The 13,618-nt window shown below is 43.7% G+C and overlaps 1 protein-coding gene across 8 annotated transcripts in view; it reads left to right on the forward strand.

The window, feature by feature from the left end:
* Window positions 1-13,618, forward strand: part of POC1A (POC1 centriolar protein A) — a 134,833-nt gene that overhangs the window by 35,874 nt on the left and 85,341 nt on the right. For 7 of the 8 annotated variants that reach the window (XM_077129097.1, XM_077129091.1, XM_077129094.1 and 4 more), the window contains exons 2-6: window positions 6,357-6,441; window positions 8,201-8,372; window positions 8,797-8,976; window positions 10,220-10,327; window positions 11,581-11,696. In XM_077129097.1, the coding sequence (XP_076985212.1) occupies window positions 6,429-6,441; window positions 8,201-8,372; window positions 8,797-8,976; window positions 10,220-10,327; window positions 11,581-11,696 (589 nt within the window). In that variant the 5' untranslated portion in view covers window positions 6,357-6,428. Of the gene's footprint in view, window positions 1-6,356; window positions 6,442-8,200; window positions 8,373-8,796; window positions 8,977-10,219; window positions 10,328-11,580; window positions 11,697-13,618 lie in introns of those variants that run through there. The other variant, XM_077129098.1, reaches the window with a different exon arrangement.

A 13,618-nucleotide genomic window follows, 5' to 3' on the forward strand; every position in this document is an offset into this window, starting at 1 on the left:
GAGCATTTCCCTAAACAGCCCTAGTTCTCTAATGTTGAGTGGAGGGGAGTGGCAGCTCTGCCACTGAGAGCCTGTCCAGAACTGACCTTTGGGTTCACTGGCCCTTCTGTGGTGGTATTGAGGGTATGGGATCTGAGTCCTGAGGATGGGAGTGCTGAAAACAGTGCTTTTCTCTCTCTGGACATTTTATAAAAATAATTTTTTTGAGATATAATTCACATACCTTAAATTTCACCCTTGAAAAGTGTACAGTTCAGTGGCTTTTAGTATATTCACACAATATTGTGCAACCGTCACCACTATCTCATTCCAGAACATTTTTATTACCCCAAAGAGAAACCCAGTACCCAGTGGCAAACATTCCCTATTTCTCCCTTCCCCTAAGTCCCTGGCCCACTAATCTGCTTTTCGTCTCTGAATTTGCCTATTCTGGACATTTCATATGAATCATACAGTAAGTGGCCTTTTATGTTTGACTTCTTTCACTTAGGATAGTGTTTTCAAGTTCATCCATGTAGAGCATATTCCAATACTTCATTACTTTTTGTAGTTGAATAATATTCCATTGTATGAATATGTCACATTTTTTGTATCCATTCATCAATTGATGGACATTTGGGTTATTTCCACTTTGTCATTAGGGAAATGCAAATCAAAACTACAGTAGTGTGCAATTCACACACACTACTGTGACTATAATAAAAAAGAACCAATAATGAGAATGTAAAGAAATTGGAACCCTTATACACTGCTGGTGGAAATGTAAAATGGTGCAGCAACTTGGAAAACAATTTGGCAGTTTCAAAAAAGTTTAAACATTCAGTTATTTTGGAACTATTATGAATAATGCTGTTATGAACATTTGTATACAAATTTTTGTGTGAACATATATTTTCAGTTCTCTTAGGTAGATACTTAAGAGTAGAATTGCCAGGTCATATGGTACTGAATGTTTAAACTTTTCTGAAACTGCCAAATTGTTTTCCAAATTGCTGCACCATTTTACATTTCCACCAGCAGTGTGTAAGGGTTCCAATTTCTTTACATTCTCATTATTGGTTCTTTTTGATTATGGTCATGCTAGTGTGTGTAAAGTAGTATCTCATTGTGGTTTTGATTTGCATTTCCCTAATGACAAATGATGTTGAACGTCTTTGCATGTGCTTTTTGGCAATCTTTATGTCTTTTGAGAAATGTCTATTTAAATCCTTTGCCCACTTTTTAATTGGATTGTTTATTGTTTTGTGATTGAATGGTCTGAGTTTTTTTTTTATGTATTCTGGATACTAGACCCTTAACAGATCAGTGATTTTCAAATATTTCCTCCCATTTGGTAGATTGTCTTTTCACTTTTCTTTTTTTTTTAAATTTATTAATTAAAAAAATTAAGAACAAACAAAAACATTAACATATAATTCTGTTCTATATATATTCAGTAATTCTCAATATCATCACATAGTTGCATATTCATCATTTCTTAGAACATTTGCATCAATTCAGAAAAAGAAATAAAAAGACAACAGAAAAAGAAATAAAGTAATAACAGAAAAAAAATAGGTTATACATACCATACCCTTTACCCCTCACTTTTTTTTCACTTTCCTGATATTGTTCTTTGGTATACAAACATTTTTAATTTTGATGAAGTATAGTTTGTCCTTTTTTTTTTTTTGGTCACTTGTGCTTTTGGGGTCATACATAAAAAATTATTGCCTAATCCAGGGCTACCAAGGTTTACCCCTATGTTTTCTTCTAAAAGTTTAACAGTTTTAATTCCTATATTTAGATCTTTGATCCATTTTCAGTTAAATTTTGTAAATGGTGTGAGGTGGGGTCCAACTTCATTCTTTCATATGAGGGAGATCCTAGTGCCCTGGCACTATTTGTTGCAAAGACCAGTCTTTCTCTGTTGAATTGTCTTGGAACCCTTGTCAAAAATCACTGAGCTGTAATAAATATAAGTGTTTATTTCTGGATTCTCAATATTCTATTCTATTGATCTTTGTGTCTGTCTTTATGCCAATACCACACTGTCTTGATTACTCTAGCTTTGTGGTAACTTGTGAAGTTGTGAGCCCTACAACCTTGTTCTTTTTCAAGATTGTTTTTTTGCTATTCTGGGTATCTTGCATTTGCATGTGAATTTTAGAATTAGTTTGTCAACTTCTGCCAAAAAGACCACTGGGATTTTGATAGGGATTGTGTTGAATCTGTATATCAATTTGGGGAGTATTGCCATCTTGACGATATAAAGTCTTCTGAACAACAAGCATGGGACGTCTTTCCATTTATCTGGGTTATCTTTAATTTTTTTCAGTGATGTTTTTTAGTTTTCACTGTACTTGTTTGTTTTAGTTTATTGGGCTTTTGAAATAAATAACATGCAATGGGTTGATTAAAAAACGGAAATTTAATGGCTCATGGTTTTGAGGCCAGAAAAAAACCCAAATCAAGGCATCATAGATGCCATCCTTTCTCTTCAAAGACTGGCATTCTAGGGCTGGCTGCTGGCGATCCTTCGTCCTTGGCTCCTCTGTCATGTAGCAATGTACATGGCGGCCTCTTTTGGCTTCTCTGTTTTCTTCTGGATCCCTGTGGTTTTGTCTCTGAATTTCATTTCTATTTATAAAGAACTCCGGTGACAGCCGGTTATTACAAATTGCCATGGTATGCCAAGCCCCAACTAACAGTATTCCTGAAAATCCTAAAGAAAACCCAGGATTCTATCTAAGACTCTATGAAAGGTTTACTTACTGTTTATTTTTCAGAAATTTAAAACCTCGAGATTGTTCCTATACCAGATAAGTCCTGAAACTTAGAGGTACTAGTCTCTCCCAGAGCATCAACCAATTGCATTCCCCTACCCCAAGATGTCAAAGCACCTTTTTGACATGATAAAGTTAGAATGGTCATTGCCCAAATATCCCTGAAGATTGAGAGAACGATCAAATGAGAGGGAGGACCTGAAACAGAGAAGTTAGGATTTGACAAAGGTTTATGACTACGGAATCATTGATATTTCTTTTTAGTTTCTGGGGTATTAGAATAGCCAGAAGGAAATACCTGAAATTGTGGAACTGTGACCTATATCATACTTTGAAATTTGCTCTATGACTGTTAAATTGTACTTTGAAATTTGTTATTTCTCTGTTTATGTTTTATATATTCGCATACTAAAAAATGTTTAAAAAGAAACAACTCCCAGTGACCTGTCCTGATTGGGCTGGGCCACACCTTCACTGAAGTAATCCCCTCAAAAGGTCCTATTTAACAATGAATTCATACCTGCAAGAATGGATAAGTTTAAGAGCATGTTTTTCTGCAGTACATACAGCTCTAGGTTGTCGTGTCTTTCATGCTTCTTGTTAAATTCATTCCTAAGTGTTTTATTCTTCTTGATGCTATTGTAAATGGAATTATTTTCTTACTTTTATTTTTTATTGTTATTTTTTTTTTACATGGGCAGGCACCTGGAAACGAACCCAGGTCCTCTGGCATGGCAGGAGAGAATTCTTGCCTGCTGAGCCACTGTGGCCTGCCCTTACTTTTATTTTTTGGATTGTTCTTTGTTACTGTTTAGAAATACAATTGCCTGATTTTTTTCTTTAAATTTTTTATTGAGAAATACCCATACACATACAGTCTAAACATATTATACAGTCAGTGGCTCACAGTATCCTCGCATAGTTGTACATTCTTCACCATGATCAATTTTAGAAAATTTGTGTCACTCCAGAAAACAATAAAAAAGAAAAAAGAACTCATATATCCCATATCCCCTATCCCTCCCTCGCATTGACCCACAGTATTGTTTTTTTTCTTAGAAAAGTTCAGTGCATTTCTTTTTTTAATTAATTTTTTAATTAAAAAAATAACACAAACATTCTTAACTTATGATCATTCCGTTCTACATATATAATCAGTAATTCACAATATCATCACATGGTTGCATATTCATCATCATGATCATTTCTTAGAACATTTGCATTAATTCAGAAAAAGAAATAAAAAGACAACAGAAAAAAATTCATACATACCCCTTACCCCTCCCTTTCATTGACCACTAGCGTTTCAATCTAAATTTATTTTAGCATTTGTTCTGTCTATTATTTCTTTTTCTTTTTTTAAAATTTATTTATCAATTAAAAAAATTTAACAAACGTAATAAAACATTAACATAGATAATCAGTAATTCACAATATCATCACTTAGTTGCATAGTCATCATTTCTTAGAACATTTACTTCCATTCAGAAAAAGAAATAAAACGGAAACAGAAAAAGAAAAGATTTTATCTACTATACCCCTTACCCCTCGCTTTCACTGATCACTAGCATTTCAAACTAAATTTATTTTAGCATTTGTTCCCCCTATTATTTATTTTTATTCCATATGTTCTACTCGTCTGTTGACAAGGTAGATAAAAGGAGCATGAGACAAGGTTTTCACAATCACACAGTCACATTATGAAAGCTATATCATTATTCAATCATCCTCAAGAAACATGGCTACTGGAACTCAGCTCTACATTTTCAGGCAATTCCCTCCAGCCTCTCCATGACATCTTGAATAACAAGGTGATACCTATTTAATGCATAAGAATAACCTCCAGGATAACCTCTCGACTCTGTTTGGAATCTCTCAGCCATTGGTACTTTATTTTGTCTCGTTTCACTCTTCCCCCTTTTGGTCGAGAAGGTTTTTTCAATCCCTTGATGCTGAGTTTCAGCTCATTCTAGGATTTCTGTCCCATGTTGCCAGAAAGGTCCACACCCCTGGGAGTCATGTCCCACGTAGACAGAGGGAGGGTGGTGAGATTGTTTTGTTGTGTTGGCTGGAGAGAGAGGCCACATCTGAGCAACAAAAGAGGTTCTCTTGGGGGTATCTCTTAGGCCTAATTTTAAGTAAGCTTGACTTATCCTTTATGGGGTTAAGTTTCATATGAACAAACCCCAAGACTGGGGGCTTAGCCTATTGCTTTGGTTGTCCACACTGCTTGTGAGAATATCAAGAATTCAACTTGGGGAAGTTGAATTTTCCCCTTTTCTCATCATTCCCCGAAGGGGACTTGGCAGATACTTTTTTATTCACTGTTCAGATCACTCTGGGATTTATCGGGGCATCACTCTGGACAAACCAACAAAATCTCATGCCCTACTCAAGGTTCCATGTACTTATGGTGTTCAATTAAGCTATCTACATAAGTTATATTAGGAAATGCAATAGTCAAAATATAAATTTTGTACCAAATAAACATTTTTTGCTTTAGTCACACACATAAGTTAAAATTTTAAAATATTAATTACCATCTATTTTCAACACCCTGCAGTAATGACATTCCTTTGTTCTTCCTCATGCAAAAACATTTTTTAAATTTGTACGTTTAGTCATTACCGTTATACACTCTAGACATTCCTAGATTATACCATCTCAGTTTTTATTATCTATCTTTCTTTCCGATTTCGTTTGTGCCCCCAGCCATCCTCCCTCTATCATCCTCACATTCAGCTTAATTCAGTGTTTTAACATAATTTTATTACACTTAGATAGTATTGTGCTATCCATTTCTGAGTTTTTACAATCAGTCCTCTTGTGCAATCTGTATCCCTTCAGCTCCAATTACCCAATATCTTACCCTATTTCTATCTCCTGATGATCTCTGTTACCAATGAAATGCTCCAAGTTTATTCACTAATGTCAGTTTCTGTCAGTGAGACTATACAGTATTTGTCCTTTTGTTTCTGGCTAATCTCACTCAGCATAATGTCCATAAGGTCCATCCATGTTGTTACATACTTCATGCCTTTATTCTGTCTTACAGCTGCATAATATTCCATCGTATGTATATGCCACAGCTTGCTTAGCCACTCATCTGTTGTTGGATATTTTGGCTGTTTCCATCTCTTTTCAACTGTAAATACTGCTGCTGTAAACATTGGCGTGCAAATGTCCGTTTGTGTCCTTGCCCTCATGTCCTCTGAGTAGATACCTAACAATGATATTGCTGGGTCATATGGCAATTCTATATTCAGTTTTTTGAGGAACCGCCAAACTGCCTTCCACAGTGGTCACACCATTTGACATTCCCACCAACAGTGGATAATTGTGCCTCTTTCTCCACATCCTCTCCAGCACTTGTCGTTTTCTCTTTATTGATAATGGCCATTCCAATTGACTAATTTTTATATGTGGATGTTGAATTTTACAACCTTGTTGAATGTGTTTATTCATCCTAATGGATTTTTAGTGTATCCCTTGGGATTTTCTGTATAACAGATCATGCCTCCCATGGTGTAGGAAAAATCTTGGCCCCCTGGAAGCGCCTTTCTCCCTATTTTGACTCTGGCTTTCCCCTAGGATGACCCTTCACTGGAGAGGCATTTTAAGGGACACCGAGATGCAGTTACCTGTGTGGACTTCAATCTCAACATGAAGCAGCTGGGTAAGAGAGGCAATTTGTCCTGGGCACTGGGGTATGAGCCAAGAAGGGAGAGTTTCCACCTTGGGGTTGGGGGCTTGGGAGAGCGAAGCACCATGAGGACACAGGTGTTCTGTCTAGATCTGCCATCTGGCCTAGCCTGCCGGCTGTCTGGACACTGGACTTCGTGAGCACCATTTTACATGTGATAAGTATGAGGCTCAGAGTGGTTAGGAACCTTGCTATAGTCATACAACTTGTGAGGGCGGGACTGGGTTCTGGGCTCTTCCCTGTATACCACAGCCACCTTTTAGATCTGACCTGTGGAATGGACTCTAAATAGTGGCTCCTCTTCTTTGTGTCTGTATTGATTCTGTTCTCTGCAGTAATAGGGGTATACTTTCTTGTTGAAGATGTGCACTGTTGCGGTTTGCTAAAGCTGCCAGAATGCAATATACCAGAAATGGATTGTATTTTACAAAGGGGATTTATTAAGTTACAAGTTTACAGTTCTAAGGGAAGATGTCCCAATTAAGGCATCAACACAATGATACCTTGACTCTGAAGAAAGGCCACCAGCTTTTTGGACATCTCTGTCCGCTGGGAGGCATATAGTAGGTGTTTGCTGGGCTGTAGTTCTTGTGCGTCCTCTCTTAGCTTCTTTGGGACAAACTCTGAATTTCATCTCTTAGTTTACCATTTACAGCCAGATGTCTGTGTCTTGGTTTCATCTCTCTGTTTTCTGTGTCAGCTCTGAACTCTCTCTCTCTCTCTCAATGAGCTGTTTTAAGGACTGTAGTAAACTTAAGACCTGTTTGAATGGGTGGAGCCACAGCTTCATGGAAATAATCTAATCAAAAGATCCTACCCAACAATTGGCCTGCACCACAAAATTGGATTATAAGGACATGACTTTTCTGGGGGTACATAACAGTTTCAGACCAGCACACCCAGCAATAACAAGGGTGTTGAACAGAGCCGATCACCCTTTCCCCCACTCCCCTGTCCTCGTGTCCCAGCTGGATGACCCCCTTTCCCTGGCTGCCTGGGGCTTCAGACACAGCTCCCATGGCTGTGGCTTTCTCTTTTTTTAAATTTAATTTATTTTGTAAAATCAAACCAAAACAACATCCAAACATGTACATTCTTAACAGACAGTCATTCCATGTATGGTGTACAATCAGTGGCTCACAATGTCATCACATAGTAGTATATTCATCACCATGATCATTGTGGCTTTCTTTTGATGAGGCTTGCCCTTTCATCCCATGGTCAGAGTCCCCTACCAGAGGCTGCTGGCTTAGTGGTATGCTGTAGCGAACAGAAGTCATTTTGGGTCTATTTTGGGACCCTCCTGTTGGCCTCCTGATAAGAGTTGGGTCGTTCTCAGTGGTAAAAGGCCCATTGGGTTGAGCTGGCCCCCAGCGTTGGGAGGACATGCTTTTGTGCCCTCGGAGTATGACTCTGGGAAGACCTAGGGCCCTGTGGGGGTGAGTTTTCCCAGAGGCCACCTTGGTGTCAGCCTGAGGCTAAGATGTGAAGGACCTCTGCTGTATTGGTTTGCAAGCAAGCCAGCTGCTTGGGCAGCTGTTGGGCCACAGGCTCTGCAAACTTCTGACCAGCAGCCATCGGATGTGTGGCCTGTCGTAGGCAGCCTTCTCACTGCTCTGTTGGTAGATGCTGGCGATGGCAGAGCTGGCCCTATCAGAGGTTGTGTTTCTTTCCTGGTGGGGGCTCCAGGCCCATTAGAACTGAGGGTCACAGCATCACCCACTCTCCTCAGCCAGTGGTTCCATGGACTCTTGCCTCATGGTTTGGAACATGAAGCCTCAGTCACGTGCCTACCGCTTCGCGGGTCACAAGGATGCCGTCACCTGTGTGCACTTCTCCCCCTCGGGGCACCTGCTAGCCTCGGGCTCCCGTGACAAGACTGTCCGCATCTGGGTACCCAACGTGTGAGTTCTAGACTTTGAAGGTCTTGTCTGAGGCTGGGGCCCTGGTGCCAGATCCGTCCTCATCTGGTCCCTGTGCTGGCTCTCTCGACTGGCACAATTGGGTCATCCTCCCCACTTCTGAGGAGGTGCCAGCAGGGGTCTAGGGTTTAACTGCGGCCTTCCTCTCAGGGTTGGAAGAAGGATTTTGAGCTGACTTCAGCCATCCTTTGGATTTCAGTGCTTGGCGCTGACAGCATGAGGGTGGGTGGGAGGGCAGTACTCTGTCCCTGTGGGGGAGACTCTGGCTTCTCTTTGGGGGGCCTGGGGCACTCAAACCTGATTGGCTTTGGAAGGGGCACCTGAGGGTGGGGGAGAGCTTTGGTACGTTTGCGGGCCCCTTCAGCATTGCTACGGGTTTCCTGACTCTGGATGCCTGTCCCTGCAGCAAAGGTGAGTCGACTATGTTCCGTGCGCACACGGCCACGGTGAGGAGCGTCCACTTCTGCAACGATGGCCAGTCTTTCGTGACAGCTTCTGATGACAAGACTATCAAGGTGTGGTCGACTCATCGCCAGAAATTCCTGTTTTCCCTGAGCCAGCACATCAACTGGGTCCGCTGTGCCAAGTGAGCATCATCCTTCCCGGAGACGCAGGGGTACAGAGGGCTGCATCATGCTCTTGAGCAAGTTACTTAGAAACTCTTAAAGCTCCATGAGCCCCAATTTCCTTATCTGTAAAATGGGAATGATAATTGTTCCTGTGGTATAAGTTGTTGAGAAGTTGCTGTGAGATGATGCATGGAAAGGAAGTTAATCCAATGCCAGGAACAACCACAATAATGATAATATACTCTGCCCTGTCTCCTTCATCCTCCCGACAGTCCTGCAGGCTAGGTGGTGTTATTTCCATTTTGCAGAGGGGGAACCTGAGGCTCAGTGTAAAATCTTGCCCCAGGCACATGGTGGGTAAGTGGTAGAGCTGGGATTTGAACTTGAATCTCTGTGGCATAAGGCTTACCCACTTTCCTCTGGTGTGCTCTTCCTTGGAGGTTGGTTTTGTTCCAGAGCTGCCGGATGGGAGACCCACTCTTCCCAGAAGCTGGTCCCACCCTCAGTGTGGGAGGTGGTGCTGTGGGGTGGCAGGTTCGGACCTTTTAGGGTTTGAGAATTACTGACACAAACTTACCTACTTCTAGTTTATTCTTTCATTTTCAACAGAACTTTCTCACATGTCAAGTCTCTTTGCTCCAGGGGAGGGCATGGGGGAGGGGCAGGGCAGGGATCAAGGGATACCGGGAAACCTTGGGAGTCAGAGGTCAGAGCTACATTTAACTGAAGACCCCACACAACTTAATTGTGTCGCTTGGTATCCCCTTTCCTCTGTCCCAAGATGTCCCTGACTGCTCTGCAGGGCTCACCATCAGGCTCCTGAGGGAGTTGGGCCCTTGCTAGGCCTTCAGTGGTGGGCTTCTGGGACCTGCATGCCCCTTTGCTGGCAGCTTGTGTTTTGCTGGCCCATATGCAGAGTCAGATGTAGACTGAGGAGGCCCTGAGACAGGATGATGGTACAGATGGGGGCTTTCACACCTTGGTGCTAAGGTGCTGGCAGTCGGCGCTGGTGGCATTCCTGTGTGTCGTTGCAGTGCTGCGAGCTAAGCGTACTCTGTTCTACTCCGTGCCTGCCTGGCTCTGTAACGTGGGTACTGTTCTTACCCCTCTCACAGAGGTGCAGCCACTTGCCCAGGATCCTTCCAGGGATCAGAGCACGGCATATAACCCCAGGCAGTGGTCAGTGGTCAGGAAAGGGTGAGGCTGGGGTGCCTATGATGTCTATTAATTGGGGTTTGATTGGTGCTCCTGCTGGCTCAGGTTCTCCCCCGATGGGCGCCTCATTGTGTCCGCCAGTGATGACAAGACTGTCAAATTGTGGGACAAGACCAGCCGGGAGTGTGTCCACTCGTACTGCGAGCATGGCAGGTGAGTCTCCTTATCCTCTAGGCCTCCACCTGTGTGTGGGCACAAGGAGGGGCTAGTGGACTTGAGTGGGTGAAATTGTGGGGACCAACTGCCCTGTTGCTGCAGCTCCCTGGCTGGTGCCTTTTACAGGGGTTGGAACCAAGTTCTGCATCTCTTCCTTTGTGGATGGAAGGTTCTGTCCCAAGCCCATCCCCACAAAGAGCAAGGGTGCAAGTTATTGGCGGGCACAAATAACCTCCAGGCATGTCATTCTCTGGGCTTCTCTTTTTTTCCCTTTGTTTTCTAGTTCTTAGAATTGTGATGTGTCTATCAGAAAGCAGTTCAACTCAGATCCCCAAAATGCATTAAAAATATTTTTTTAATTGTGATAACATATATATAACATAAAGTTTACTATTTTAACCATTTTTAAGAGTACAATTCATTGGCACTATTTACTTTTGCAATGTTGTACTACCACAACCACCTTCCATTTCTAATGCTACTGTTCCTACCTTCTATTTCTAAAACTCTTTCAAGCTTCAAAAGCAGAAACTCTTTACCATTAAGCAAGACGTTCCCCATTCTCCTCAAACTGTTTTTCAGAGCTTCTTAGTATGTTACATAGGGTGATGACTTTACCTGAACGTCTTGGCAGGCTGTTGTGGCCGCTGTCTGTCTGTCTGTTCATATTGTGCTGCCTGATGGAGAAAGGAAGGACCCTGCATCAGAGCAGGGACTAAATGAACCCTAAATGAACCCTGGCTTTGGTCTCCCCAGCTAGGTGGGGAATCCTAGGTAAAGGGCTGCTCCTGAGATGTGGGTGTGATTCCAGCGCAGGGTTTTCCTGGTGTGTTGAGGGCTCTTGTCTGTCTTCTGATTTAGGGGGTCCAACTGCCCTGTGCCCCTACTGTATCTTCACACCTGAGCCTTGCCTGGCAGGTCCTGCCTGACACCTGTTTCTGGTGAGGGCCCCAGCTCCAACTCTGTAAACCCCTGAGTAGCCCTCTGACCTTTGACTCTGAGCAGCTTTCTCTACTTGTGTTTTAAAAAATGATGCTGGGACTTGGTCCCTGGTGTGTCCACCGCAGTTCACTCCTGGCCTCTGTTTTCATGTTTTCCTTCTTCTTGCTCCCCCTTGGCCATTTGGTAAAGAAATGAGGCAGAAGGGAGGATATTCTGGGTTGAGGGAATAGCATGTGCAGGTACACTGAGGTGGGGATGCCCTGGATGTTTTCAGAGCTATTCTGAGCCAGGGCCCTGTTTTTTTCCAGCTTTGTCACCTATGTGGACTTCCACCCTAGTGGCACGTGTATTGCCGCTGCCGGCATGGATAACACGGTGAAGGTGTGGGACGTGCGGACTCACCGGCTGTTGCAGCATTATCAGTGTGAGTATTGAATGGCTTCCTGGTCCCACCGTGCTGTGTTGGTGCCCGAGGTTGGGTTCATGGTTGTGGTGCTTAAATAGGTTGTGCTGCCTGAGGATGGCTTCAGTGGGCGAGGAAAAGTCGGGACTGTCTGGATCCCCAGGAGTGTAGTCTATAGTGTGGCTGTCCTGATGTGGCAATGAGATGAAGTATGGTGCTATCTGATTTTCACTGAGTCCCCTTTGGGTGCCTGCTGTGGGGTTGGTGGCAGAGCCTTACATCACAGTGTAGGACAGGGATCCTTCAGTGGGACTCTGGCGTGGGCTGCTTTTGAGGGCCTCCAGGTGTCTCAGAGCTGCCCATTCCCCTTGCCTTTTCCTGTCATGGAGCTCTGCCCCCAGGACCAAGGTGACAGCTTGACCAGTAGTGAAGGTGGCAGGGCTGGGCTGTCAGTAGAGGTCAACTTCCTCTATTAGCCTTCTCTGGCCCCACAGGGTGTCCCACATATATAATACCCTAGCCAAATGAAGAAGGGTGAACTGAGCTAGGGGCCGGCTCACAAGCCAGGCCCAGGGCTGTACCTCTTACTTAATTGGCACCCTGGGATAGCAGGAAAGTGGGTGGTTAACATGGGTTAGTTTCAGTCTCCAGGAACAGACTCAGTATGTTTAGGATGAGGTGGCCAGAGGGGTTGAGGGGTATGGAACTGACCTGAGAATGAATCTGGCTGGCCAGAGCCATGAGACACTCAGAGCTGGGGGTTGGTCCTGGGATATGGAGCCAGAGAGGGGTGCAGGGGGAATTGGGAGTCACACAGGAGACTAAATAGGGATAGGCAGGATGGTGCGCTTATGGCTGAGACCAGGAAGGAGCCAGAGCTGGACTTGTTTGAAGAATTGTAGTTGTTAGATTGGACTCAGTTTATAACTCTATGGACTCCCTTCTAAAATTCAGACATGAAAAAGGGAAGGATGTGACTGCACAGGTATTGGGCTAGGAATTCAGAACCTCCCATCTCCCCCTTACCTGGGTGACTCTCCAGTGCTGGACTGGCAGAAGAAGCCAGCACTTTCTTGGGGCAGTTGAGGTGAACAGATCTCCAAAGAAGGGAACATCCCTGGTCTTGAATAGCACTTGATGGACGGTGGGCTCTGCAGCCACTCCGGCATTCCTAGCTGTGTGACCTTTGTAGGTCGCTTGGCTTTTCTGGACTCCCTGTGACACTGATAGGGCCAATCTTACTAGGTGGTGTTGGGAGGGTTATTGAGTTGGACCATGTGAAGAACGTAGTAGTACCTGGCGTAATTAGTGAGGATGACGATGATGAAGCTAATGACACTGAGAGTCCCATTCCTGATGTCCAGGACTCTAGTTTCCTGGGGAGGTCATCCTGGTTGGTCAAGGCCTGCAGTACCTGATATCACCACCAGGTGGCAGGAGCCAACCACAGAAATGCATTCTTTCCTCTATAGGGGGCCTGGGATTTGTCACTGATTTGTTTCCTTTCAGAAAAAGGCTTCTAACAGAGTAGCAGCTGGAGTCTGCCCTGCATGTGGAGACCACTCCTCTCCCACCCCTCCTTCAGGCTTAGAGGCCTGTCTTTTGTTCTGGGCCAGGCCTGAGTTAAGGTCTGGAGGTTGGGGGTTCCCACATCTGCACAGCTGACTTGGGAAAGGTGGGCTGTTGTGGAGAAGAGCTGGGCAGGAAGGCTGGCCTCTTTGAGGGGGTTCTGGAGGGGAACTTGGCCAGGGAGAGATGGGAAGGGAAGGAAGTGAGGCAGTACAGCAGTTAGGGATCCAGTTTCTGATTTCTGTCTGTAAAAGGGGATGCTTTCCTTGTGGGCATTTGGGAGGATCTGATGGAAAAATCCATGTAAGGTTTATAATACAGAGCCGTAGACGTGATTCATACTGCTTAAGTCTTGACTGTTGTGACACTGGAAT

This window comes from Tamandua tetradactyla, chromosome 15 (assembly GCF_023851605.1).
Source record: "Tamandua tetradactyla isolate mTamTet1 chromosome 15, mTamTet1.pri, whole genome shotgun sequence".
Lineage (NCBI taxonomy): Eukaryota > Metazoa > Chordata > Mammalia > Pilosa > Myrmecophagidae > Tamandua > Tamandua tetradactyla.